Genomic DNA, 26,663 nt, shown 5'->3' on the forward strand with positions numbered 1-26,663 from the left:
TTTCCCTTCTTCCACTCTTACCCCACAAAACCCTAGATTTGGCAGTTAGGTAAATTTTTTTTCTATGGAGTCACATTAAACACTGTGTATGTATAACCTACCACACTAAAACCACAAAATACTTTTCACATCTACTGTCTTCTTGCTAGTGAAATGCAGATTTTTTAAACTCAAAACTGTATTTGTTAGACCAAATCTATTTGTGTCTTCAAACCACATATTATCAACTGAAATAGTACTACTGAGTAATACAGCTCTGATTAAATGCGACAGTGACCTCCAACTCTTCACCATTCTACCAATTAAATAAAGTATTTAATTAGCAGTTTTATTTGTTTGGCAGTTTGAAATAAACAAAGAGCAAATCTGCATATTAAACCCAAGGTTATTTGCCTGACCACCATAAACCAAACAGGAATATGTTTGTACTTGACTTGGCTGGTGGACAGTGACCCCTTCAAAACACAAGTCTCCTCAAGATTGACAAGAGGTCAATCCAAAAAGACTCCCCACAGCACACACTGCCCCTTGCTGACTGGTGGGCTTTAATAAAGAAAAATAAGTTCAAAGCTTGCAACAGGAACAAGGGAAAAAGGAAACAGACAGTAATTGCAAAGGAAAGGATGGGATTGCCTGTTGAAGCCTCTAAACGATTCTACCCTCCTTCTTGAATTGGGTACCCCCTGCTTTGGCAAAGGAAAGCCTACTTCATTCAGCAGTACCTAAGAACTGTAAATTTATTGGAGTGGCTCACTGCCAAGCAATATACACTACACATATGAATGACCTAGCAACATTTAGTAAAAACCTTCAGTACATTTTTTTACAACCTTAAACCTAAACGTTTGTGGTTTAAATACAAATTATTGAAGGAAAAAAAAAAGCGCTACAGAATTTTCTATGTATTAGTAAGCAATTAAGTTTCAGTAAGTTTTTATAAACATTTCAGAACTTACAAAGAAATTTCTGGAAGAAATACTGTCACTCGAGAGGAGCTGTATTTTACAACTGAGACATTATCCAAGCTAATAAAGATAATTTATTAATTAATGTAAATAAGTTTTACCCATCTAACGGGCTGTCAAGCGAGGGACAACTTCCTGAGCCAGAGTTTTCAGGACTGCTCAAAGACAATGGATCCAGCATCTAATAAATAATAAACAGAGGAAGATCAACAAGTTCAAGGGGGTTTTTCTTCAATTTTTTTTTTTTCTAAATAGTTAAGAGTTTTGCTATAAAACAGCTAATAAGAAACAAATCCAAATCAGATAAGAACTGGTAAAAACAGACTGAAAAGCTCATCTGTTACCTTAAAATGAGCTCCTTCCTAAAATGAAGCCTGCTTTGGCATATTATATAACATCTGTTATTTTCTATGAATTGGACACCAGGCTTTTGCTGTAAATTAAGCAGTTATCCCTCCAATTTTTATGGTCTGCGCTGCTTCTTAAAGGTCCTGGGCACATACTTTGCCATACACCAATCAAGGAGTTACTAAAGAAATAGTGTCCAGAAAGTGAGTTTGCACTCTACAAACTCAAAACACTTAAATGAACTCTGCATTAGGGAAGACAACATTTACTACAGGTTCAGCATTTTTATTCCTCTTGTCTCATGCTGAACCATATTGATTATCTCTCTAACCCAATGCACTATGGCCCAACTGGCAGCCCATGGGTTCTATCCAACCCCTCATCTCTTAAAGCAAGTATGGGGTCTGCTGCCAGAGTGCAAATAGCTGTGCTCAGGCAGATCAACAGCAGAGCAGAGCAAAACCCTCCACTCTAAATTCCCTTCTTGTCTTTGTTGGGCAGGCTGTGACAGATAAAGGCAGCATGGCCAACACTTGCCAAGGTGATGCGACAATGTGGGAGGGGGGTGGGGAGGGAGCGAACAGAATTTGTGAGTCTACTACCCCAAACTGGCCCCTGAGGTTGCTTAGGTTGAACTAACTTGGCTTCTTATGGAATTAAGATTCATTAATTTAAACCTGCTGACAGGTCACACAGCTATGCATACATGACCGTTTATATATTTCTGGAATACTTAAGAGTGAATGGACATCCCAGGCTTCAGGGATCATCCATCTGTCTGACCAGTCAGTGACCAGAAATTACTTTGCCCAGGCCAAAAGTAACTATTTCACTGGAATGAATCCAGACCTGGAGTGGATCTAACCACATGGCTATGATAATGAATAGCCCTGGTCTGGAAAGTAGGAGATTCAGTCTCTATTCTCAGCTCAGTCATTAAAATTGTGCAACAAGTTGCACTATCCCTTTGCCTTTATTTTATCATCTGTCTCTCATTTAGTCAGCTCATAAAACCCATTGCCTCTTGCCATTTGTAAATACACTGCCAATGTCAACAACAACTTGAACTGATTTGTGTATGCAGCATTATTTTTCTTTCCTCCTTGAAACATCTCTTTCTCCATTGCCAATTCTGTAAACAATTACATTCCTGCTTCTTTCCCTGCTGTTTTGAAGGGCAATTTTTTATATTCAGAGAGCAGGATTTTTATTTTTGCTTAGTGTGTTGATATCCTACACTAATGCAGGTGAAAAAGAAGAAAAAAATAACATATATTTGTGATCTTTACATACCAAAAAAGTGAATTTGGAAAGTATTTCAGAGCTTATTTATGCAAGGCCTACCGCCATCCCTTTGCCTCTTCCCCACCACAGCACCTACCACACAGAATCACAGAATATTCTGAGTTGGAAAGAACCCACAAAGATCATTGAGTCCAACTCTTAAGTATCAATTGAATCCAAATAATTCTGGCAGATCCAAACTCTTTCTAAAAATCTCCTTTTAATTACCTGGAAAAGTTGTAAAGCAGGTCTTGCTTACATATCATTTTCAGTAAAAATAAAGGGGCTTGTGCTTTCTAATGTAGACATCTCAGCTGTTATTTGTGTCTATCACTATCTCACTCAACTATTGTGACAATCAAGAATATTCTCTTTCTCCTTGTGACAGAATATTTAAAAATTGAAGAGACAAAGGATAAAAACCAACCAGGTTCTGCAAGACTAAACAGCACAATTATTACAACCTTATGTCACCAATCAAGTTTTATAGATTTATCATCAAATTTTTTGCTGTTCTTTCTAATAAATCCACATCCTTCTTGAATGGCAGTATTTAATAAATAAACTTAACAAAAACTTTAATTTCAATAATCACAGATGTACCTGATCCATACTTTCTGGAATGAATTCACCCTCACTGTTGATACTGGTGAAGGACCCATTTCGAGCCACCTGATGCAGCTCATCTGGAATGTATCCTGGGGGAGGTGAACTTCTATCACGAGTATTAGAACCTTTTGAAAGAAAAGGACCAGTCAGAATCTCTCCACCAACCCAGAATTCAAGGGCTTTATTCAAATGCTTCACAGGCACTGAACCTGCCTGGATCACTTCTTGCTTGAGGAATCCCCCAAATGCCCATGCAATACAAGACTTAAGTATAGCATTTAAAATCTGCAATCCAGAAATTATGATAAATTTGGGGCAGAGTTGTCTCAATGACATTAAAGAGAATTTTCATTATACAGGAACAGAAATATAATATGCCCACACATCTAGCAGGGTAAATTCCTTCTTTTGAATAAAATCAAAACCCAAACCCTTCTACACATGTCAACTAATCCTTTCCAGCTCTTGAGAATTTCAATATTTCTTTGTTTAATATTACATCTACAAGAACGTAAATACATGTATTCATAATAAATGCATAATGATTTAATTAAATTGTCTGGAAAATTATTCATTAAGCTCTCCACAGTTTCGTAATTAAATTTGGAAGTTAACATCACCCAACTTTAAAACATGATTAAGCAAAAAGGTTATACCAGTCCCAAAATCAGTATCTTAAACAAATGCTCACAAAGTAAAAAAATATGGGGGTTCTAAACTGAGCAAGGAAACATATTGCCATATAAGCAGATTTTTCAGTAGCTCACTCCTGTATCAGAAAATAAAGGGGAGTACTAACATCAGCTTTTTAGGTTACCCTGAAATAACTCTACATACACTTATTTACTTGTGAGCTGGTTTTGATAATTTTCTGTATCATATATTTAAAACACTTTTGTCTCAACAGTCAAAATCCACGCCCCCAAATGCAAATTCCCTAGTAGTCATTGATGAGTTGTAGAGACAGTCTGTGTTGAGAGCAAAATTTTCATTAAGAGAATACTACAAAAGACATTTTTACAACTAAAGCTATTGAAATGTGCAGCTTACCTATTACAGACAGTCGCCTTTTTCTGTCTGTCACACCAAACACTGTATTATCTAAATCTTCCAGTGAGGGCAAGGGTTCCACGTTATTTACACTGGGAGACTGAAAATGCGTAAGTATTACAACCTGCAGTTATTACTTTACATTCCTGACAATGAAAACACTTTACGAACTTGATAGGTTTTGTGCAGTACATTCCATTTTTTAAGCAGTCAAAAAAGTAGCTTGCCAATTTACATCAGAATTCATCTATTTAAGTAGCTCACTTGTAGTCTTTAAAATTCATTTTCAATATGCACCAGTATACAAATCCTATGAATATCAATGCCATGATTTGTTAGATAATACCAAAATATCTCAGCATTTAGTCTACAGTCCACTAGTCTTTGCTGCAACAAATATTGAACTTCCCACATATGACTTAAAGAACAGTTTCAAATCACTACCATTATTTGAATTCTGTATGCTTTTTTAGTAACATTCTACTAAGGCTCACTTTTCTACCACTGTAGGGTAGATAAACAAAAAGACAGGAACAGGATCTAGGAAAGAGTTAAAACTGAGTAAGAACAAAATGCTAATGGATGCTTAAAGTGAAATGAAGAAGCAATCAGTATTATATTCAATTCATAAAATGCCATCTTTAAGAAAAGATACAAATTATAATGCATTATGAAAACCGAGGTAAAAGATATTTATCATGTCTACTCATACCTGTGTATTTCCATGTATTACAAGCAGTATCTTGAGACTCTTCATATGTACACTACGGTCAAGTAGCTCAACAGCTTTGTCCAGGTCATCCTGTGTGGTTAATGGAATTACAAGCTACAAAAAAGGGGCGGGGGAAAAAAGTCTTAAACAGGACACAAGAAATTCACGTGCAGAGAAACCAACAATCTTTCCTTTCATAGCAAATAACTTGAAAATAAACCTTATTAAATGATCCCCTAAGTAAGTATTAAAAAGTCTGGAGATCAACCTTAACTCTTCCTTCAGATTCCTCTTTTAAGTGGAACAAGTCTTCACAAGAACCAACATTTAATATATAGGACTTAAATATCTGAAAGTTTCAGCAAGACAGATGCAACTGGATCAATGCCTAAATTAACACAAGTCTGTAGGATAAACAAAAGTCCTATTTCATAGAGAATAAGGCAGATTTTTGTATTTCAAATATTACAAATATACTTGTTTAAAGTTGCATCACTAACAGAATTTCTCCACTGAAAACCAGCATTTGTTAAGGAAGATGTGATCCACGGGCAACAACTCTAGTCTTCACTAGAATCTTACCTGGATCTAATTAATTACAATTAACTTGACATAAATGCATCTTTATAACAGAAAACTATGCCATTAATGTGCAGCTGAGGTCTGAATTCCATAACAATTAAAATTTGGCTCGTATTTCAGGAGTGTAAATTACAGCTTCTTCTTATAACAAAGCAAAAACTATACAGATTTTTAAATCTATTCTACTTGTAGAATAAATGTATTCTACTATTTTAAATCTGTTCTACTCAGTCAATGATACTCAAATACAACACCAGTCCAAATAAAGTACTTTTATACAAAAAAGATAGGATTGAGGAAGATCTTGATAAAATGAAGAGTATGCTTATTTGTTAAATTGCACTTTCAATGCTAGTGACACATTATTACCGTCACATTTCTGACAGGTGATGGGATGAAGTGCAAACTAGTGCAGAAGGTAATAAGCAGAAACATACTCAAATGCCTAAAAATCTACCAGTGGAAGGAGTTGAGGCTAAAGCATTATGAAGGGCCATTTCATCTGACCTTCCTAACTGCCAAAAACCTTCTGATGGAATTCTTAATTTTGAGGATCAGTTTCACAGAAGCGCCTGGTAGTGAGTAACCAACAAACAGCAATCACTGGCATTTTCTTCTGCAAAGATGCAGGGTAGATACAGCAGTTACATTGTGCTTAACCAAGCAGATGAACAAGCCTTCAGGCACTTTGCTGACTCAAGGCAAAAGCCAGATGTAACCCCTAAGAATGGATCCTGCATCTGTAAATATGTTTGCTATTAATAATTCCATGGCTTCTTCTAAAGGAAAGCCAGAAGTAATATTTATCAGGCATAAGTGGCTTGACAGTGCTGGCACTGTTACCAAGAAATCTTAGGGAACTAGATACTTTAGAGAAGCAACAGTTAAGCCTAGTTCTCCAATCTACACATTATCTAAATGCAGCATTCTAGCAATTATCTAACAAGATTAATCCTTAAAGAAAATTATCTACAAGAAAGGATAAATGCTATTTCAAGTTTACAAACATGACAAAGCTCAAAGAGGTAAAGAATTTCCCAAGGTCCCACAACAGGACTGTGGTAGATCAGGAAGACAATTTATCCATTCCTCAACAATTTGGAGGCATCATTATGATATAACACTACTCAAGAAACACTTCATGCATTTCCTGCCTATCCTAACTTGGACAAGACCTACATGTTTGAGAAAACACATATACACACATTTGGAATCTGGGGTTTTGTTACAGGAGTAAGTTGGGTCATAGAAGTTGTTCCCACTTCTTACAAGATCAAATTTCAGCCTTAAAACGATCCATGTCCAAGGCAAGAATTTAGAGGACACAGAGTATTACCTCATTATTGCTGTAATGTAAATCCATAGTCTGTCCAAAAGCAACTTTAGCTTTAGCTGCAAGATCTTCAAGTTTAACAGGCCTTGGTAATTGCAGGATCCTGAAACACAATTTAAGTTATAAAGCATTTCTGTCCGTTACTTATGAAAATCTGACAACTCATTACTTAAGAACTATCTCAGAACTAAATTTATTACTAAAAATACTGTTAAGAGGCTATACTTTACTCCCTGTCCTCCATATTTTGAGACTTTCAAAAAAGAAAGTAGTGAAAAATCTCCAAGGGATAATCAGATAAAGAATTAGATTTCATTGTAACTACTTAACACACTTAATGCTTAAGCCTCCACTTCAGAGGGAAATTCTTAGATACTTCTACATTTTTCCACTTGAGAAAACTAAGACAATGGAGTACCATAGCCTGACAAGCATAAGCATCAGAAAGGAATTACTCCTGTAGTCCCCACTTTTTGGAAATCCAAAAGACTATCTTACCTGAGGAAGGTAACTAAATGTCACCATCTTTACCATAATGAACTACACACTCAAACTGCCCAGTCCATCACTAACTGCTTCAAGTGTATTCCTGTAAGAATGGTGCAGTTGTAGGTCAACAACTTAGATTTTCTTTTAACTCAATGTCCCATCAAACCAGTTAGCCCTAACTGCCTATAACTAACCTTTTGCTATAGAAAACCATTTTATCTTTTGAGCTACAACACCATGAAACAAAAAAGAGCTTTCAATAGCGACAAAGCTATTACTGTACATTCAATTCACATTGAAAAAAGAAAGAGCACTCAAATTCTCTGATGTAGAAAAGTTAGCAAAGGGTAACTGTCCCTTTCATCAGTAGTTCAGTTAGTAGTATAGTGGTTTGGGGGACAATTTTTTTTTCACTGACATGAGGCTAGAAAGGCCACTTCCAGTTAAAAATTACTTAAAAAAAATAAAGTCTTTTAAAAAACACCCTAGAAAACCAAACAAACCAACCCCTCCCAAAAACCAACAAACACCAATTCTTGCTGTAGTTAACAATTTGGGCAGCAAGCCTGCAACTCTACCCATCAACTACACGGTCCTTGGAACAAAGTGCCACATTCACCGCTGAAAGCAAGTCTGGAATCACTTCTCTTTTTCACTTCCCTTTTTAAAAACTAGTGAGAAAGCCATTGCATAACTTTTTTTTTCTTGCATGATTTCTTTACTTCATTATTAGAGCTACATGCTCAGGCAAACAGAAGTATTACACTGAGCAATGAGCCTAGGCTGCCCAGTACCCCTGGGCAAGCAGGCTGAAGTCACTTGGGACAGTTCATAACAGAACTAGGACCATGAGCATAAAAACTTGGGAAAGGTATCTTTCCACACACTTTATGCCTGTAATAATATTGAACTGGTTAACTTAGTCCACTGTGAAAGTAAAATATGATGACCTGCAAAATGCACCTCTGTGCAAACTGGAAGAAAGTAAACATTTCTCTGTTTTAAATTCATGCTTCCTCTTACTTCACAAGAAATTGTTAGGTAGATGAGACCTCAATTCTCAAAACCTTCAAAAAGACTTATTCCCTCCAAGTTACTTAGAGAACTCAACCATTACTAATGCCGTTTTACATGTGATGTTCAGAGAAGTGATAGGAAGAAGCTGAAGAATGTTGATACCTAGGGAATGCTGGTTTTTTACTGCTCCATGTGAAGAGAGGGCACATACTACAATCAGTTGATACACAGCTGTTGCACTTGACACTAAGGGCTGCCCAGAACTAGTACAGGTTTTAATGAAGCTAATTTTACTTAAACAATTTACTATTTCTCTTGAGAAATAGCATGCCCAGGATATTACTTCCTTTTTCCGTAAGTATTTTCAAAGATCTTATTCTATAATAATTTCTCTGTAGGTAGAATGAAATTTGATACTTTCAGAAAGAGACAGACAAAATAAATTGTCAACAAACTGGTTCTGCATGGAATTATATATCAAATTCTGCAAAAGCTTTTGAACAGCCACCAGAAAAGAGATTATATAGACAGATGTTTGCATACTTTAAGCAGGTGCATCATCCACCTCTCATAAACAAAATGTAAATAAAAGTAACTGATTAAATGAAAACAATCTAATACATTTTCCTCTTACAGTTGTCAGACTGGCACCCCTGAAGTGTGAACAATCCAACCTCTTCCACTGGGTATTACATTAACAATAAATTATCACACATTTATTACACACACAATGAAGGACAAAAACTTATTTTCTGATCTATTCAAACTTGGGATCTATTTTAAAAACATAAGTAATTATTCATAGCTACAAATATCTATATAAAGTGTAACCAAATGAAGGATACTACATTGGATGTAGTTACAGTATAACATTTAGGTGTTTATGCATACTTAGAACCCACATTAATAGTTAATTCTCTTTAAATTGTGTTCATATAAAAACTAAATTTAAGCTCAAATAAAAAAAAAACTTAGAGATCCAAAGCACTTCAAACCATTAATTTGAAACTTTACAACAAGAGCACAACAAAATTCTATAAACAAAGAAACAAGACTGTCTCCTTACCTTTTTTCACCTCGATGTTCAAATTTGACTCTAACATCATTCTGTAAGAAAAGAGATAAAGGAACCACTATTAGTTTGTTATTTCCTCTTTTGATGAAGCCAATTAACTCCCATTCAATACTCCTACACTAGAACGAAGTTCCATATTAATTTTCTGTCCTTTCCAATATATCAAGTATTTTAACAAGCTATCTGCTGAGGTACATGATAGAGGCTTAAAGAGTTAAAAAACAAGTGTTAAAAATAACTTGAAGTGTTAAAATACAAAATACAGAAACTTATTCTGAAGCACAATGAATGCTTCTGTAAATAAAGATATTTTCTATCAATACACATTAATACTGTAATAGATTTATGACTTCAAATTTAATGTGGAATTGGTTACCAAAGAATTCTCTATCCTGAATAGGCAGATAGATTTAGCTACCAATAACGTGTTTGTAAGTACACGTCGCAGCTGAATGTTCCAGGTCTAAGAAACATATCTTGTTTCGTAAGCATTACCATAGAAACCCACACATGTAGTTAAGCCAGCAGTCATGCAGTACGTTTCTCAATAACCATCTCTGTATAAATTTGTAGTTACATGGAAATAATATTGCTTTGCAAAATCTTAATTTAAGAATCCAATTGTATTAGCAACTATTGCAGGAAAAACAATAATGCATTCAACCACAAAGTTTATCCAAGTAGCAGTGCTTCATCTTCCAAAAGAACTGACTTTCAAAAGATGACTTTCAAATCCACAAACTGAAACAGTGATAAACATTTTTTTTAACTTTCTAAACATACTTAAATAATTTTAGATTATATGTGCATGTTAGCACAGTGTCTAAAGTCACAGCTTAGAAGTGAGTTTCATGACAGTAGCAAAGCACCACTGTGTTACACACTGAACTCGCACAACTTTTAAAGCACAAAATTATGTAGACATTCCGTTTTGACAGTTTAAGAGTCAAATATACCCAAATATTTTGATTTTTAAAAGGTTAAAATAAGCACAAACTGAAGTTTATTGAACTGGAAATTAACAATCAAATCAAATAAACATACAGTTAACTCAATTTGGGAAGAAGTCTACATCCTCTCCTAATATCTCCATATAGTAGCTCAAACCTATCAACTAAGTATTTACTACTTTTCTATTTGGGTTCAGTATCTACAGAAAAAAAAAAATGCAGTGTAAAGAACTCTTATTTCCAGCACGTGAACAAGAAATTGAGGCCAAGGATGTAGTGAAAGAGTTTAAGCATATTACTGCTGCTGTACTGACATTCTTTAGTATGATACAGGTGACAACTGGGTAATCTACTAAACCTATAAAATTATTCCTTGGTATTTTAAAATAGTATAGTTTCAATATAATAACAATAACAAATATAAAATAACTTTACATATGGTGTAAATACCTCTATAATCTTCAATTTATTTATTTAAGCATACACTATGATCTGTTCTGAAATGACACCATTTCATTTTGCTGCTAGTATAAGAATATGAACAAAGAAAATGGCAGCACACGTGGGAGACTAATAGCTCATTCTGGTATGCTCACTGGTCTGGCAAGAAAAATAGTTATAGAAGTCACAGCAGGATATTCCATGTTCAGTACATTAGTGAGGATATTGAAGATTACCTGTTTTTTAGGTGAAGATGACTTTGGTTTTCCTGTTTCTTGCTGGGGCAATACAGGACGACTGGCCTTATGAAGCACAGCCAAATCCTGCATGATTGAATTCAAAGCTTGCTGCTCATCTGCTCAGAGAAAAAGACCAGACAAGTGTTACTTTTGAATGGCATTTCTGTCTCATTTTACAATTATACAGGCATTAATCTAAGAGTCTGCATTACACTTCAATACATAATTGCCAAATTGAAAAAAAAAAATCACTGCCAAATTGTAAACATTTGTATTTATCGCTAGCAGTGCTTAAGGAAATAAACAGCTTAATCAGTAATCCAAATTCAGTAACAGATTTTAAAAAATTGAAGTCATAACAGAGATTAAACTTTACACAACTGCAGGCTGTATTAATAAGAGAAAGGAGATGCAGGGGAAAGCTTTGTCTACTTCGATTCAAACAATATGCATGGATGAGATGTTGACTAGAGATCATACTTCCTCCCTCTTTCCAAAAAATAAAGAACAAAAAGCAAATTCTTCTGAGCTATTTCTCGTCTGTCCTGAACAGGTATGATTATGCCCATGAGAGGCATACACAAACTCCCACATGAACACCTCAATTGCCTGAGCATCTGCTGATAGTCCACAGAGCATTATAAAAATCCAAAACAAAAACCCCACCACAACAAAAAAACAATAAACAAACCAAATATAAAACATCACAGAACTTTTCCAGGACTGAAAATACAGAGGATTTTAGGGCTTAAAGGAAGAATTCACAAGAAGAATCAGAAGTAGTGAACCCAAGGGACAATTTGGGGGTAGGAATGCTATATAACTTAGGTTTCAGTTACAAAAAATCCTAAATCCTGACAATCTGCTGCAGCTGTGATGTCCTGATAGACAAGACTTGCCCTAGAACTGGGATGTTCCTTTACACAGAAAAGCACTTAGGAGCTCAAAAGCTTGTACATTCATCACTAAGAGTAATTTATTTCTAATATTTTATATTAATTCCTTGCCACAGCCATAGTACTGCACCCAGCATATATCTAGAACACTGGATAACAAAATTTATCTCCAGATGTGTTGACTGTGTGCCCTCATGCTCCTTCACAATGGATATGCTTGTTGAAGAATTCATTGGTAAATGCTGTGATTTATAAAGAACCATATTTCTCAAACATGGACCTGAGAAAAACTCAGCATTAAAAGGAGCAAGCAAGCACCTCATGTGTTCAGCAACAGTAAGAATTCCTTCACATTCTACTAAAATATAACCAAACATATTTATCATATAAGGAAAACTTGGGATTTCAGTGTTCTAATTTAACAGATTCCTTATAGAAAAGAAATCTGGTCTGAAAAGTTAGTAACTTTGATCATCACTCTTGCTGTCATTATTCATAACTCTACTAAGATACGCAAATCTATAAAATAAAGTTTTACCAGCAATATTTAGTAGCAGAACTGAAGGCGTTCTTGCAGGTCAGTTATTCATTTCACACATGGCAAACTTTGCCATAATTAAAACAGTTGAACTGTTTTATTGTGTTATGGCCTATTCTAGTGCTCAGCAATGTAAAAAATAAAATAATGCTTTAGCAGTTGGTTGGAGTTTACAGCAGTTACTAGATTGTGTATTTTATACAAAGAAACCAAAGTACTGTGACAAAGTTTCTAAAGCTACTAAATATCCAATATGACTCAACAATCGCCTCCCACACAAAATATGGGAGAATATCAGAAATCTGAAGAGTGCTGTATTCCTAGATTGAGCAACTTGATTATTAAGCATAAGGTTAGAAAATTGATTATTAAGCATAAGGTTAGAAAAAACTGGCAAAACATTAAAAGATAAACAAAAGCAATACAAAAATGTGTGTGGTGTGGCTGGTTGGTTTGCTGGGATTTTTCTGGAGAGAGAGCACCAAGAAATTATTACAATAGCAACATGGTTAACTCACCAAAAACATACAACTTGAAAAACTGACATACAATTTAAAACGTGCCATAAAACTAGAACAAGTCCGACCATCTGCTCAGAAGTGGCTTTGCACTGTAGTAAGGCAATAAGATAAAACTCTTATATGTAGATTTTTGTGGTTTGATTCTTTCTAACATTCATTACACCACTTAGTGCACAGTAAGTATTGCTCAGTACCCTAATACCATGAATCTCAATTTCCTGAACTTGAATCTCTAAGTTATCATGTAATGAGGGAAAAGTACTGTTATATGGAAGGTAAACAAACAACCCCCCAAAAAACCCAAAAGGAGTATTTTCAATACTAGTGAAGCTGCTGAACACTGCCTTTCACATATAGATGTTACACTGTGTTAAACAGCCAAAGCACATTTCCCAGGAATTGTAGTAAATTTTAATGTAAATTACACAGAATACTTACCCATTATAGCAGTGAGCCTGAAAACTCAAACTTCAAGGAAATGGTTGCTTCATTAGCATTATTTTATTTCCTAAAATACAAAACAAAAAACCTTACAATTACTAAAGTTGTCAAATCCATGTAAAACAGTCAACTTATTGTTTACGGGCAGTTTTTCTAAGATTCTACATAGCAAACACACATAAACCACAAATAAGCTTGCATAAGACACACATATGATGTGTGGAGAAAACAGATATTGCCCCCAAAGCCTCACCATCTCTGAGTAGCACATATAATTTCTGAAGATATCAAGCCTGAACTAAATATTCTAGACTAAAGCTGATTTTAATCTCTACCTACACCCCTAAATGATGATTAGTAGCTTAACAGTAACACTATACTACATGGGCTACCCACAACTGCAGATTATTAAGATCCAGTTCTTTTTCTACAGGTCCCTGTATCTGGTGTTCAAAGTTCTGTGTTCAGAACCACATACATGTAGTTCATATCTATAAATACATATGAAACTCACAGCACAAATCAAGAGCCAGCAATACCTACTGATTACATAAACTAGAAAATTTCTGCCTTTTACCTATATATCAGATGAGTCACCTACCACCAACTATTACAAGCTCCATAATAACCAAGAAGAGCTTCAGTTTCTAGGGAAGACCCAGAGCTCCCACTATGTAATCAGAAACCAGTTCAGCTAAAGAACACACAAAAAAGCACATGAGAACTAAAAGAAAGATGAAAATGCAATTGAAATGTATTCTGAGTTACATACTCCCAAGTCTATGGACACTCTCACAACAGTACCTGAAACATCCTACAAACGATGCGGGAAAAAAACTCCCATTTAATGCTTTGTAAAGCATTAAAACCTGTAAGAGTCTGAAAAGTAAACCTGGCCTGGGCTGTCCACAGCCTCATGGCACAACCCCAACTTTTACTACTAATGCGGTCTTCAGCCTCCTGATGCCACCACAGCAAGAGACAGAAAAATCAGTTTCAAAAAAACCTCACGCAAAACATACAAAAAACAAACAAACAAAAAAAGGTTCTGCTGCTCTGTAAAAGAAAAGGAAACCCATGAAGACAAAAAAGCAGGGGATTTGTATTAATCCTCAGAGGAAAATGGGCTGAATTTTCACTTGTTTGCTGATTGAGAGTGGCAAACATCGCTCAAAATAAGGACTGTATCTTTGAACCTTGCTCTCACACAAGATGCCAGGAGATCTGATTTACGTATTGAACTGGGATTACCTTTATGGCCTTAAATATCAAAACTAATGTTTCTTCCCCATGAGCGATTCTTCGCATCTTTTACATCCCTGAGAGTCCAAAAAAGCAGAACATACATTAAATGATTCCCTATGCTATGTTTTTTGTATCAGCAGTTGTCTTGGATGATCTTCCAAAAAATTATTCACTAAAGTGCTTATAAAACATCTTTTTAATTCTGTATTTGACCAACTGTCTTAAAATGAGAGCTAATGTCATTTTCGTAAAATGTCTGTTTTAATTAGCTGTCTTAATACATTAAACATGACAAGGTATTTCATGACTTTGGATAAAGTACTTCTGTAATATTTCTTCGTAAACATTTTTAAAGAAACACAATAGTTCTGTGAGGCATTTTAAATCTTCTACCACATCTGAAGAAAACAAAACCAACTTATATCTCCAAACAAAAACACCCCAGATGTTCTTCCTCAACCTAGATGAAAAAAACCCAAACTTGGAAGCTGAAGATATTTGAGCTTAAGGGCTCACATAGAGCTGAAGAAAAAAACATCTCCTCCAAGTTCTTCCAGCTACAACTCATTCTTTAGCATTAATCTGTGACATGTCTCACTAGAACATAAGCTAATAAGTGAGCATCCATTTATTTTCCCCTCCACTTCCTTCTTATTCCTCAAAAGAAAAAAAACTTTAGAAAATTAAATTTCTCTGAATAGCTTGTGTTTCTTCCTTTATCTCCCCTTTTAACCAAAATTTCTGTTCAAATATGAAGTATTATCAGTCGCTTTAACAACCTTTGTGTTAGCATTTAATGCTAGTTTAAAAATTAGCTAACAACATTAAAATTTCAATTAAAAACTTGACTCAGACCAAATGTTAAGACCTTTATGAATTCATCTTGTAAAATGAAAAAAGACTTCTGTTTTTAACTGATCATTTTCACTATGGGTGGTTGTAGAGAGTGAGTAAAAATCAGATAACCAAAACCAACATTTTTCAAACAAGAATATATAAATTCAGTAGAAAGGTGAAAAAGCATACCCTAATCCCTGGTTGCAAAGTAGCATTAGTATAGCATACACACAAGAGTAAATTAAAATCCAAGACCAAAAAAAAAGGAAGCAAAACAAAAAATTGAAACTTGGGGAGAGACTCAGAAGAAGCAAAGGCTGCAAACACAAAGAGCAGATGCAAAGGTAGAATAAAATTATGTCAAGGTCTTGCAGAGAGACACAAGCAGCCTGAATTTGAATGTAATTAAAGAAGGGATGACTGAGTGAATTTCAAAAAGGTGTTTGCTACAGTCTTATCACATCATCAAAGAAGAATATCCTAGCAACAGCATTTTGGATATAAGGGTGGAGAGACGTTGATTTATATTCATGATTCACTTCTCACTAGCCACCTTCCAGAGTCTGGAAGTCTTTCAGAATCTGAGAAAGCTAAAAACAATTTCCAAGAATCACCTGGATATTTTCTTTCTTTAGTGGCTTTGTCAATGCAAATGAAACAAAGCCTGAGGACAAGTACGCCATGCAGACGATGTAGCTGTTTCGGACACCCTGAGCTAACTGCCCGTTCTCACACACCTCTAGAATAACCACAACACGGTGCCTCTCAGCTACTATATCAAGAACAAAAAAAAAAAAACAAAAACACAACAACCCAGTGAAGCAAGCAATCTAGCTTAGCCTGATTTAGTAAGGAATTCAGACTTACTCAGGAATACTTTACTTACATAGAAAGGAGTTTTATACTGCAAACCTGTTGCAGTAGTGGGGCAAGAATGTCAAGGATATCAATTCCCTCCACTAAATTTTCACTAAAATAAGTGAGTGCAAGGATAAAATGGTTTGCAACCCTTCCACCAGAGCAAAATGACATAATGTGAACTCAAAATAAGAAAGATGCACTGTAATTATTTCAATCACAGGTAAAGATTAAATTAGACTTACACTGTATTAGAGACGAGCAAGTTAAACCAAGACAACACGAAAACAGTATCTGCTTGCATTGCTATTCAGAGACACTCGTCTATAATAGATGAAGCAAAAAGGGACAAGTAAAAATGAAGAGTGAGCATTCACAGCTGATTTTTCAGACTGCAGAATGGACAATCAGAATATAAAGTAAGACTATAAAATGTTACTTCATAGCAAGAAGAATGAGGCAGATAAAATGGTTTTACTCTAAAAATGTTGTTCTTAAACAATCAAATCGATTGGTCTCACACAACCAACCTCTTATAAATCACAGCAAGCAAGGCTGACAAAATCTAAAGTAATCACCTAGTCAAATATACCTACTTAACCTTTAACCAAAATAATGTTCAGCACTGCTTGTTAAGGTTTTAATTCTTTTAAAAAATAAACACAGTATCTGTGAACAAGATGAAGAGCAATACCTAAATCCAGACTTCTGTAGCATTTTTCATAACTCAAAGCAACTGCTGGCATAAATGACAGTGACACTACATAGTGTGACACGCATAGAAGTCAGTATTGTTACAAGACATTAGAAAATACCTAAAAGAAGGTAACTCCATAGAAATGAACATAAAGAAGAGGATTGTATATGGACATACACACAAATGAACACTGGATAAAAAGCCATCCTTTTCAAAGAGTATGAAAGCAGCAGCAGTAGCACAAAATCACGAATGACAGAAAAAAAGAGAATTAAAGAACGGTAATGAGAAAAAGCCTGACAGTAACACACCAGATGTGAGATCAGCTTTAGAAAAAGTTGGATCTTTAACATATTGTAATAATACATAAAAAAGGTATTCACAGGGAAAGCAGAAAAGGGAGAAAAAGATTAAACTAATCCAAATCAAAAGCCAATGATAGACTGCTAAATTAAGGTAACATTTGGAAAACAAAACAAAAAATAGGACTCGGGTCAAATTTGAAGCGTTACAAATTATGCTTAACTGGGTGAATTAAATAAAATAAAATAAATATAATTCCTGTCACAGTACTATGGGATCTTTTAAAATTAAAATATACTACAAGGGAATGAAAGGATAAATTCTTCTTAGGAAACATCTGCTTGATTCCAACCTTCTTTGCACACCTTGAGGAATCTTCAGGTCTGAAAGCCAGCAAGAAGCAATTCTTGGAGCACACCAGTAAGGGCATGGACCACACAGCAGTAATATTCTCCTCAGTTCCTTCTCTCTCATGTGCCCTCTTCTATTCTGAAGCTTCTATTTTCTTCCCCCCTTAATTCACCCCAGTTGTGAGGTTAACTGCACTGAGTGTCCACCTAGCTGTGCTGTGCTAGGAGAGACTGGCAAAACAGCAGAACCAACCAAGCCCTGCCAGCTGACACCGCAGAGCAAGGAAGACAATCTAGAGAAGTGTCTCTCACGACCAGGGAAGTAATTCAGGAATGATTTGAGCCCTGTCCTGGACTCGAGTAGCATCAAACAGTAACAGTATTCCCCTCTATTTCTACCGTATAGAATCAAAGAATCTGTAAGGTTTAAAAAGACCTCCAAAAGCATCAAATCCACCACATCCAAAATCCACCAAATCCAGCAGGAGCATAAACACCACCACATCAACTAAACCAGAGCACTAAGTGCCACATCCAGCCATTTCTTGGACACTTCCAGGGATGGTGACTCTTCTCACTTCCCTGGGCAACACATTCCAGGGCTTGACAACCCTTTTGGTGAAGAAATTCTTTTTGATATCAAACCTGACCCTCCCTGGGGAACAGCCTGAGGCCATTTCCTCTTGTCCTACCGCTACTTGACTGTGCTACACACAGCACCTTACTACATGGCTTTCCATAGTTACCATCACTCAACAATTCTATCTTGAACAGCTGAGCTAAACCCTCCTACCAACTCAAATGACTGTTTGATAGGAAAAACATAAGCACATCAAATACATTTTTACAAAATAAATATTTCTGGCATATTTCCTGCAAAACTACTTGGATTTATTTAAAAAATTATTTTAAGTCTTGTTCTGATTGTATGTAGCTTAGTTGATATCAAGTTTTGCCCTGACTTTTCTCACTCTCTTTTAATTAAACCAGTCTGCACCCCAAGCTATTTTAACCTGTTGTACAGAGACCAAACAACTTTAAACAGTTTAATGAGCTGGCAACCTCTATGAGTATGATGGGCTTCATAAAATAATAGTAATCAACTCACTCAAAGTTAATACTTTTTTAAAATTATTAATAAAAATATATTAAGGGGTAAAAAACCCCCTCAGTTGTGTTTACTACATTTAGGTAGTGAAATAGCAAGTGTGATAAAAGAACAGAAAGAAATAGCCAGCATTCATTTTTCGTCATAGTTTTGAGAAAAAACTCAAGAAGTTGTGTCCAAACCACAGCATGGTGTTACTGGAATAGAAATTGCATAACCAACAAGAACAAAGATAAAATACAGTATGTAATATGCTTCAAATCAAACATTTAAAATTCATGATCCAGGGATTTTTAAGAGTCTAAGACTCTTCACAAAAGCAGTGGTTTTGTTTTCTGGATCATTTTTGCAAATATTTGTAAATACCTGGAAAAAATAAGATTCTAGTGGATTGTGAATATTGTACAAATAACTGAGAATGAGAAAGGAAAGGGTCCAAAAGCTGACAATTACTCTTATTACAGCAATCGATAATAAAATACTGCAATACTTAGCTTGGTTTCTACCATAGTAATAAATGCAAAACACAGCAAATGCCTCAATTTCAAGGTTTATTATTACTGCCAAGGAAAACATGTCTTCTTGAAATAACTACAGATTAGTTAACAGAACTAACTGCAGAATCACCCTACTTAGGTTTTTTCAACATATTTGGCTAAGTATCACATGATATTCTAGTTATTTGCTTTAAAACCTCAATTAACTAACAGGAAACCCAGCTGATGGGACTAAAATAAAAGAAATCCATATTCCTACTTAGCAGAAAACACCAATGAACATGATTCCCACTGCAGGTCCCTGGAGACCAACAATGATCAAGCAGGCACAAAGAGATAGACAAGTTAAGGCTTAAGGTAATTACCTGAATCATGTCTGAAAAGAGTTGCAGTCCCACAAAATGTATTTAAATACCATTAAGTTGTTTTAAATACATATCATGTGTTCATGTGGTTACTCTCCATTTATTATTAATCAAAAATAATACTAAACACTTTAAATATGAGAGGAACTGCATTTATGGTACTAAAATGACAGGACTGCTTTCTGAACTTCTATACTCCCTGCAACCAGGAGGGCACCACCCAAATTAGAAGCTGTATTTCACATAAGTGTAAATATTGTGGTTTATTGCATTTATTCAGTAATGTGTTTTTGCATTGAATGCATTTTGACATAAAGACAATCATTTAGGAAACTGGAAAGAAAGTTCCAGCCACAAGATTGGACAGTCTTGGCAAGAAACAATTGAGAAGAATTATTAAATCGCAATGTGTAATTATCTAACGTAGGTGCAATACATATTAAAGAGGCATAGAGAAATCCTTGTGAGCATAAAAATGCAGTGTATGCAGAAGCCATCTTGCTTCTGTACGCAACCTGCAGGCACAGTGCTCTGTGCAGACTGCACACAGAAAGTGTGGGATGGCTGAAGCATCAGAATCTTTGTGGCTGGTACAGATGTATCAGGTATCTCTACAATGAGCAGACTTGTGATTTCCTACACTGAAGAGTTTTAAAATCTTCCTGGCAAGCAAAAAAAAGGTTAATTTATGTCTCATTGAGCCCACAGGAGCATGCAGACTTACCTCATCTATACTGCTACAGACATGATTTGGTATTTGTTTATTTTATTAAAAGAATGGTTACTAGCTGCACTCCTTCCAGAGTGCAATTCAATACACAGACAAACAAAAAAGTAACGAAAATCCCCAAACCAATAAAATAGACTAGACCTGAATATAAAAACAGTATGTATGGATGGTATCCTCCCAGGTCCAGGAAGAATAAAACCTTGAAAACCAGTGCTGTTAGAACTAGCACCTTAAATGCAGCTCTCACTCAAATTACCTTGGGAACCAGGTTTCAGAATTAACTGAAGGATCCAACATGCTCAGTGATAATAGCAAAATTTCATTCAGATGAAATCTTTAGTTCCTCCTGCTCTATAAACTGTAATTTGACAGTTATGTAACATTTATCATCTTGATGAACTATGATGTTGACTTGAAAAACTTACAATGTGCTGGAAGGTTTGAGAATGTAAGACCAAAGTTTTTAAAGACTGTTCTCATAAAAATGCAAAGCAGCAGTTCAATATGAGTTTATAGCAAAATTAGGCTTTTGAGATAAATATCTTAACACTTACAGCAATATTCACAAAGAGTAACCATAGTCTACGAAAGCTAATCTCTTTCCACTTCCTTTACAGTTGACAGGGAGAGATAAGCATATTTAGAGAGTTTCAAGACACTTAAATGCAAGTTTCCTGCTTTGAAAGAACCTCTTCTTTCCAAGCAGTATCAAGAGCCTCTATTAGCTAACCCTTCATAGGCCCACTCCATTTCAAGTACACCAAAAAGATAAGACTGTAATTGGCCTCAAACAGAAAAACATCTACTTCCCTCAACAAGATCTCTTTCCTCACCTAATTCGAGCTTTAAAGAACTTCTCTATTTCCTGTATTTGTCTTTGCCTTGGCAGCAGCCAAAGCACTTGACAGCTCATTTCTCAACCTAACTGAAAAATTACTTTGCAGAATACATCAAGCAAATCTTTCTTCAAAGTCATGATGCTTTCTTAAGATCTGTTCACAATTTTTAAACTTAAAAATTTTAAATTGAGGAAGGGTCACGGCAGCTGAAACTTGCAGACAGGCACCACAGCGACACCTGGCAAAATATTTTAGTGCTGCCAATTTCGCAACAGAACATACTGGCTGCAAACTGACTGTTTGTCCTCCTCTCTTATGCAGGACCAGATTTTCTCACAAAGGTATGTCAAAAAGTAACAGACACAGCTCACTGGGCTACACATAACTGCATCACTGCCTCCAGAGTGCTTTGGCATCTTGGAAACTTATCATCACCATCATCGTGGAAAGCATGACAACACGAACATTCCTTACCATTAGCTGGGCTATATGCTAAACAAACTGCTTAGTGCTATTCACATAATAAAAATGTTTAAGGCTAACTCAATATATTAAGATAACACTGGAGTGTCGGCAATCACACACAGTAAAACACTTCTGTGATGTTTGTAACTCTATCCTAATTTACTATCTTATGTGAAATGAGTAGCTGCATAGGTGTCTCAAACAAAACAAGTGTATGAAATTTTTAGACTCTAGAATCCCATGAAGCACGCACTACAGCGCGTGTTATAATGAGATTTAGGTGCTTCTGTGCCTCCTTCCAAAAATCTCAAGTGGTACTCTTGGCTCAGCACTTGTTGCTGTCATTTGGAGCCCTTGTGCTGAAGCTGTCGTGAGTGGCACCAATGTCAGTTTTACTCCACACTTAAGACTAACAAGTCAAAATACTTGTGAAGAAGGGCTAAAGGTGTTAAACTGAAAACCATTCCTCACTACAAATGCAACTGCTTGTGCACTATCCAAGATCCTACAGGACAATAACTGTTTGGAGGAGGTTTGTCCAACAGACAGTTCACAGCATATACCCTAAAAGAATACAGTTTAGCTCTCACCCTTGTGACAGCATTCAAGATCATCAGTTCAGCCAAAGAACTAACTGTACACAGTACAAACTTAATCCTATCAGCACTACCAGTACTGATAATTCCTGAAAACTTCACTACGCTAAGAACAGGTCATGCTACAACCAGCGGCAAACGGATTCTAAGAGTAACCACTCACTAAAAGAGTAAACCTATCACAAACTACTTCTATCAACAATATTCTATGAGCAAAAATAAACTATCTTAGAAAAAATGCAGTCTTCCAGCAGTTAATGAGCACTGCAAACAACTGGAGCATTTCAATTAATGTACAAGAGCGATTACATACAAATCAGCAGTCAGATACGGCTTTTGAGGACATACAGAAGAAAGCACCTCCTTCAATTCCAGTAACTAGTTCTATCCTTTTCATTTAACCTTCCAGTTTTGTGACAGTGATGGGTTGAAATACAAGCATTTTGAGAAATAAGCCAGACGAATAAACTCACTCTTCATTTTTACACCTAGTTTTAATATCTACCTTCAGGTACTACAATTGCAAAGCTTTGCTCTTCTTCAGAATAACAGTCATATTTGACAGAATCTTCCATCCAGAGCAAAATTCAACTATTTTGAATTTGCAGCAGTTGTGAATTTTAATCATGGCTGTAAATCACATCACCATTTCAAATCAAGTACCAAAAAAAATTAACACAAGGATACATATGAGCCCTTTAATTAATATGATCCACCTGGCATTTTGCTGTGACACCAGTAAGAACAGAATCTAATTCCCCAAGGACATTTTTGTGTCTTCACGATGAAGACAGCTCAGTCTCAATTACTCTCCGTCTTCCAAATTTTTCAAGACATAAAGGAGAAATCATCCTCAGTGAACAGTCTTTGTTATTATCTTACTCATTCCTCAAAGCACAGGTGTTCCTCAAAGCAGAGCTCTTCCTGCACACTACTCAAGGCAGTGATACATCGAGAAAATCCAGAGTACAGTAACACAACTATGATTTTTCTCATCTTCTGCTGCCTTGCTGTAACATTTTCCTACTCCAATGATGTACCAGCACCTGGAGCTTCTGCCTAAAATGCATTTCCTGGCTCACACTCAATTCTTACTCATTAAGTACCCCACGTGCTCTTCTCATCGTAATTCAAATTAGCTTTGTACATTCAGTCAGACAGTTCTTTCATTTTTTCTATCCTCAAAACAAATATAAAATGCAAAAGAAAAATCTCATCATATGCTAACATGGAATATTTAACTAGATAAGACATTCATGAGCCATAGAGATTTCCAACACAGCACAGAAAAAACACCCCTGAATGCATCTGCAATTCAAGAATAAAATATGCAACAACAAATAGCAATGAATTGAACCAGGAAGCCCCAGGTATGGACAGACTCAGAGCTCTCACACATGGAACTGTACAGAGCTCAATAATACCACCAAGAAGACAGGTAAGCGTGTAATTAATATACACTGATGGAAAGTGAGAAAACCGTGTGTACATGCACAGATAACACATAGTACACAAAATCCAAGTATTCTTTTACATGATTGTACAGCATTTTTGTAGCAAGTAGGTCTCAATGGACAATTTTTTAAGTTTATACCCATATGCAGTAGGCACTGTTTTAAACTGGATGACTTACAGAGTCTAAAGCACTAAGACACTGGTAAGCTATCAAATGCACAAATTCTTCATTGCTTTACACTTTGGTAATAATCTTTAGCTCCCTGTGAATAAAAAAAACATTTAAAAAAAAATCATAATTCAACCAAAACCCTCTTAATAATATTTAAGCCAAAATGTAAAAATAGAAACCTAGGTTTCTCAAAACACTCCAGAATTAAATGCAAAGACACAAAGACAATGTATTGTCACAAGGTTTCCTTCTTGCACCCACACTAGAACAGCCCTTAGCAGCAGGTACGAAATTATAAGGACACCTACGATACTTCATTATTATACCTTTCCCTCAAGTGATAAAAATGTAAAAACCCTCATAAATACAGCTAATAAGGAAAACTAACTACAGACTCAAAAGTTCCAGAGAAATGATTGCTATGTCTGTTCCCACTTCTAACCATCAACTTTAACACAACTGTTCCACTGCTAAGGTTGCATTTGTGTCAAGAGAGTAGTCCTGCTTGTCTACAGTAACTGCTGCTGTCCAGCTGAACCTTAATGACAAGCAGGAGATCTGAAGCCAACAGATGATCCAGCTGTAAAGATTTTACATTTTAATTAATAATCAGCCTATGTAACTGGTCTCACATTTCTACAGTATCAATGCCAACACAAAGAAAGGAGTAAGAACCCCTTCTGGAATCAACCCTCTTGGCCACTGCACAGATTTGTATCTTTTAAAAAACATGACATGCATAATGCAGGGATTTCAGGAAATTACATAACACTAATTATGACATATAACAAATAAACTACAAATAATGGACATATGTCTAATTGTGATAGAGCTGGGACAGCAGATAAAGCTCTCCAAAAAGAGATCCTCACTTTCAAATCTTGGTGCACTGTGTGTATGTGTATAAATAACTGATCTCACTCAGTATCATGGTCTACTTGGATTTATGGTGATGACGAAGTCTCACCAAAGGCCTTCTTGCAGTCACAGCATAAGAAAGATCTACCCTTGCATGAATAAATTGGTTAAAATATAAAAGACATAGGACATAGTTTTTTCACAAGGAAGGAGGATACCAGTGGGCCTCCACAACAGCGTGTTGTTCTATATATTCTAAATTATCCAAGAAACCGGAGCTTTCTGAAACCCCTGTTATTTGGGAGAGTAAGGAGAGGACTGACTACAGTGGAGGTGGTGGCCAATCAAAGACATAGAATGGGTTCTACAGGGGAAAAGAAATAGGCAAGGTGTGACTCTGGTTTCAATAACATTTGGGTGTGGGGAAAAGGTGATAAAGGACTACAGAATTGTACAAGGAACAGAGAGATGTATTCTTATAATACACAGAGAATGTCCACTCTCCTCCAACAGAAAGGTGGCACGAAAGGAATTCAGTACAAATGTTTAAAAAGTTTAAAAAAAGTATTTTTTACTAGAACCACTAACATACCTATAGAATTTCTTACAAAAGGGTACTTGGATGACAGACATTTATTTAGCTGTATGCAAAAAAAGTCTGAGAAAAAAAATCCAAACATTACTAGTTACAAAATAAACTGTACCAGATTTAGAATCAACCTTTACTAAAAATAATTAAGGATTGAAAGAATATTCAAGCTAAGAATGCTTACACTGTTCTCACTCCTCCATAAGCATTCATTCATGCTCATCATTGAGGGAAGAACACTGGACTATCTTTTGTTTCATTCTATCACAAATTAAGATTTTACCTAAAACTTGCCAGACAGTTCACCAATAACATATAAATTTTTCTTTTGAAAGTCTCATTCAGTATTCATGATAGTGCCAGTATCACAGACACAGAAGCACAAGAGATATTTCATGAAGGAACTTGCTGCAGCAAGGCATTCGTTAAGTCAGTCATTAAGAAGTCGTTATGTTATCCACCTCATCCCTGCCTGAAGTTACTATGCTCACTGCTACCAACAGTGCAAAAAATGCTTTTCTAAACCCAACTTTACACCAAGACAATTATCATCAAGCCATTATGGAAAAAAGCCCCACAATTCCCATCAGGGTTTGCTATTCAAATTGATTTTTATTTTTAAAACAAAGTCTCATGCTGGAGTTACAAAAATTGTGGAACTGCTAAAAACACACGTAGTGTGACAAAACACCAATTAAATACTGGTTGAACTTCACCAGTTTTCAGCTGCTGCATTAATAAATTGTTTAGGGGGACAAATCTCTTGCACTTCAATAGAAGGTTGTATTTTTTTTTTAGATTTTCTTTATAAGTTTAATTTCTGCTTGTGTCCGTTTCTTAGCTCTCTGATCTCTTTTTTTTTAATTATAAATTCAAACAGTTTGATCCAGATTTTTCCAGTTTTCAAATGTTTGTTCAAAGATGAGACTATAGTTACTTCTGGTAACATGGCATTTACAGACTTCCTGTCTAAATTATTTTAAAAAAATTTTAAGGACAGGTGAGATGTAATCAACACTTGAATACTTCTTCCTGCAAGAAACTGAAAAAGATCTTCATCAGTAATCATTATTGGCATCCATTTAAATTTTTGTGAAGAACATGCTGCTGAAAGAATTGCAAAATTTGTCCCATCTGTGATCTAGCTTCAAAAAATATGGATGAAATAATTTACTTAAGTCTGATAAAATGGAGTAAAACCAGGGAACA

At 35.6% G+C, this 26,663-nt stretch overlaps 1 protein-coding gene across 2 annotated transcripts in view; it reads right to left on the minus strand.

Moving 5' to 3' along the window:
• MAP3K2 (mitogen-activated protein kinase kinase kinase 2) overlaps nucleotides 1-26,663 on the minus strand; it is a 51,316-nt gene that overhangs the window by 19,873 nt on the left and 4,780 nt on the right. For both annotated transcript variants that reach the window (XM_014249439.2, XM_005519683.3), the window contains exons 2-9: nucleotides 13,488-13,557; nucleotides 11,092-11,210; nucleotides 9,456-9,496; nucleotides 6,887-6,986; nucleotides 4,969-5,082; nucleotides 4,257-4,356; nucleotides 3,201-3,331; nucleotides 1,067-1,146 (exon numbers count right to left, since the gene is read on the minus strand). In XM_014249439.2, the coding sequence (XP_014104914.1) occupies nucleotides 1,067-1,146; nucleotides 3,201-3,331; nucleotides 4,257-4,356; nucleotides 4,969-5,082; nucleotides 6,887-6,986; nucleotides 9,456-9,496; nucleotides 11,092-11,210; nucleotides 13,488-13,491 (689 nt within the window). In that variant the 5' untranslated portion in view covers nucleotides 13,492-13,557. The remainder of the gene's footprint in view (nucleotides 1-1,066; nucleotides 1,147-3,200; nucleotides 3,332-4,256; nucleotides 4,357-4,968; nucleotides 5,083-6,886; nucleotides 6,987-9,455; nucleotides 9,497-11,091; nucleotides 11,211-13,487; nucleotides 13,558-26,663) is intronic.

Source organism: Pseudopodoces humilis, chromosome 8, assembly GCF_049639895.1.
Source record: "Pseudopodoces humilis isolate 2021_Gansu_Grassland_sample_001 chromosome 8, ASM4963989v1, whole genome shotgun sequence".
Lineage (NCBI taxonomy): Eukaryota > Metazoa > Chordata > Aves > Passeriformes > Paridae > Pseudopodoces > Pseudopodoces humilis.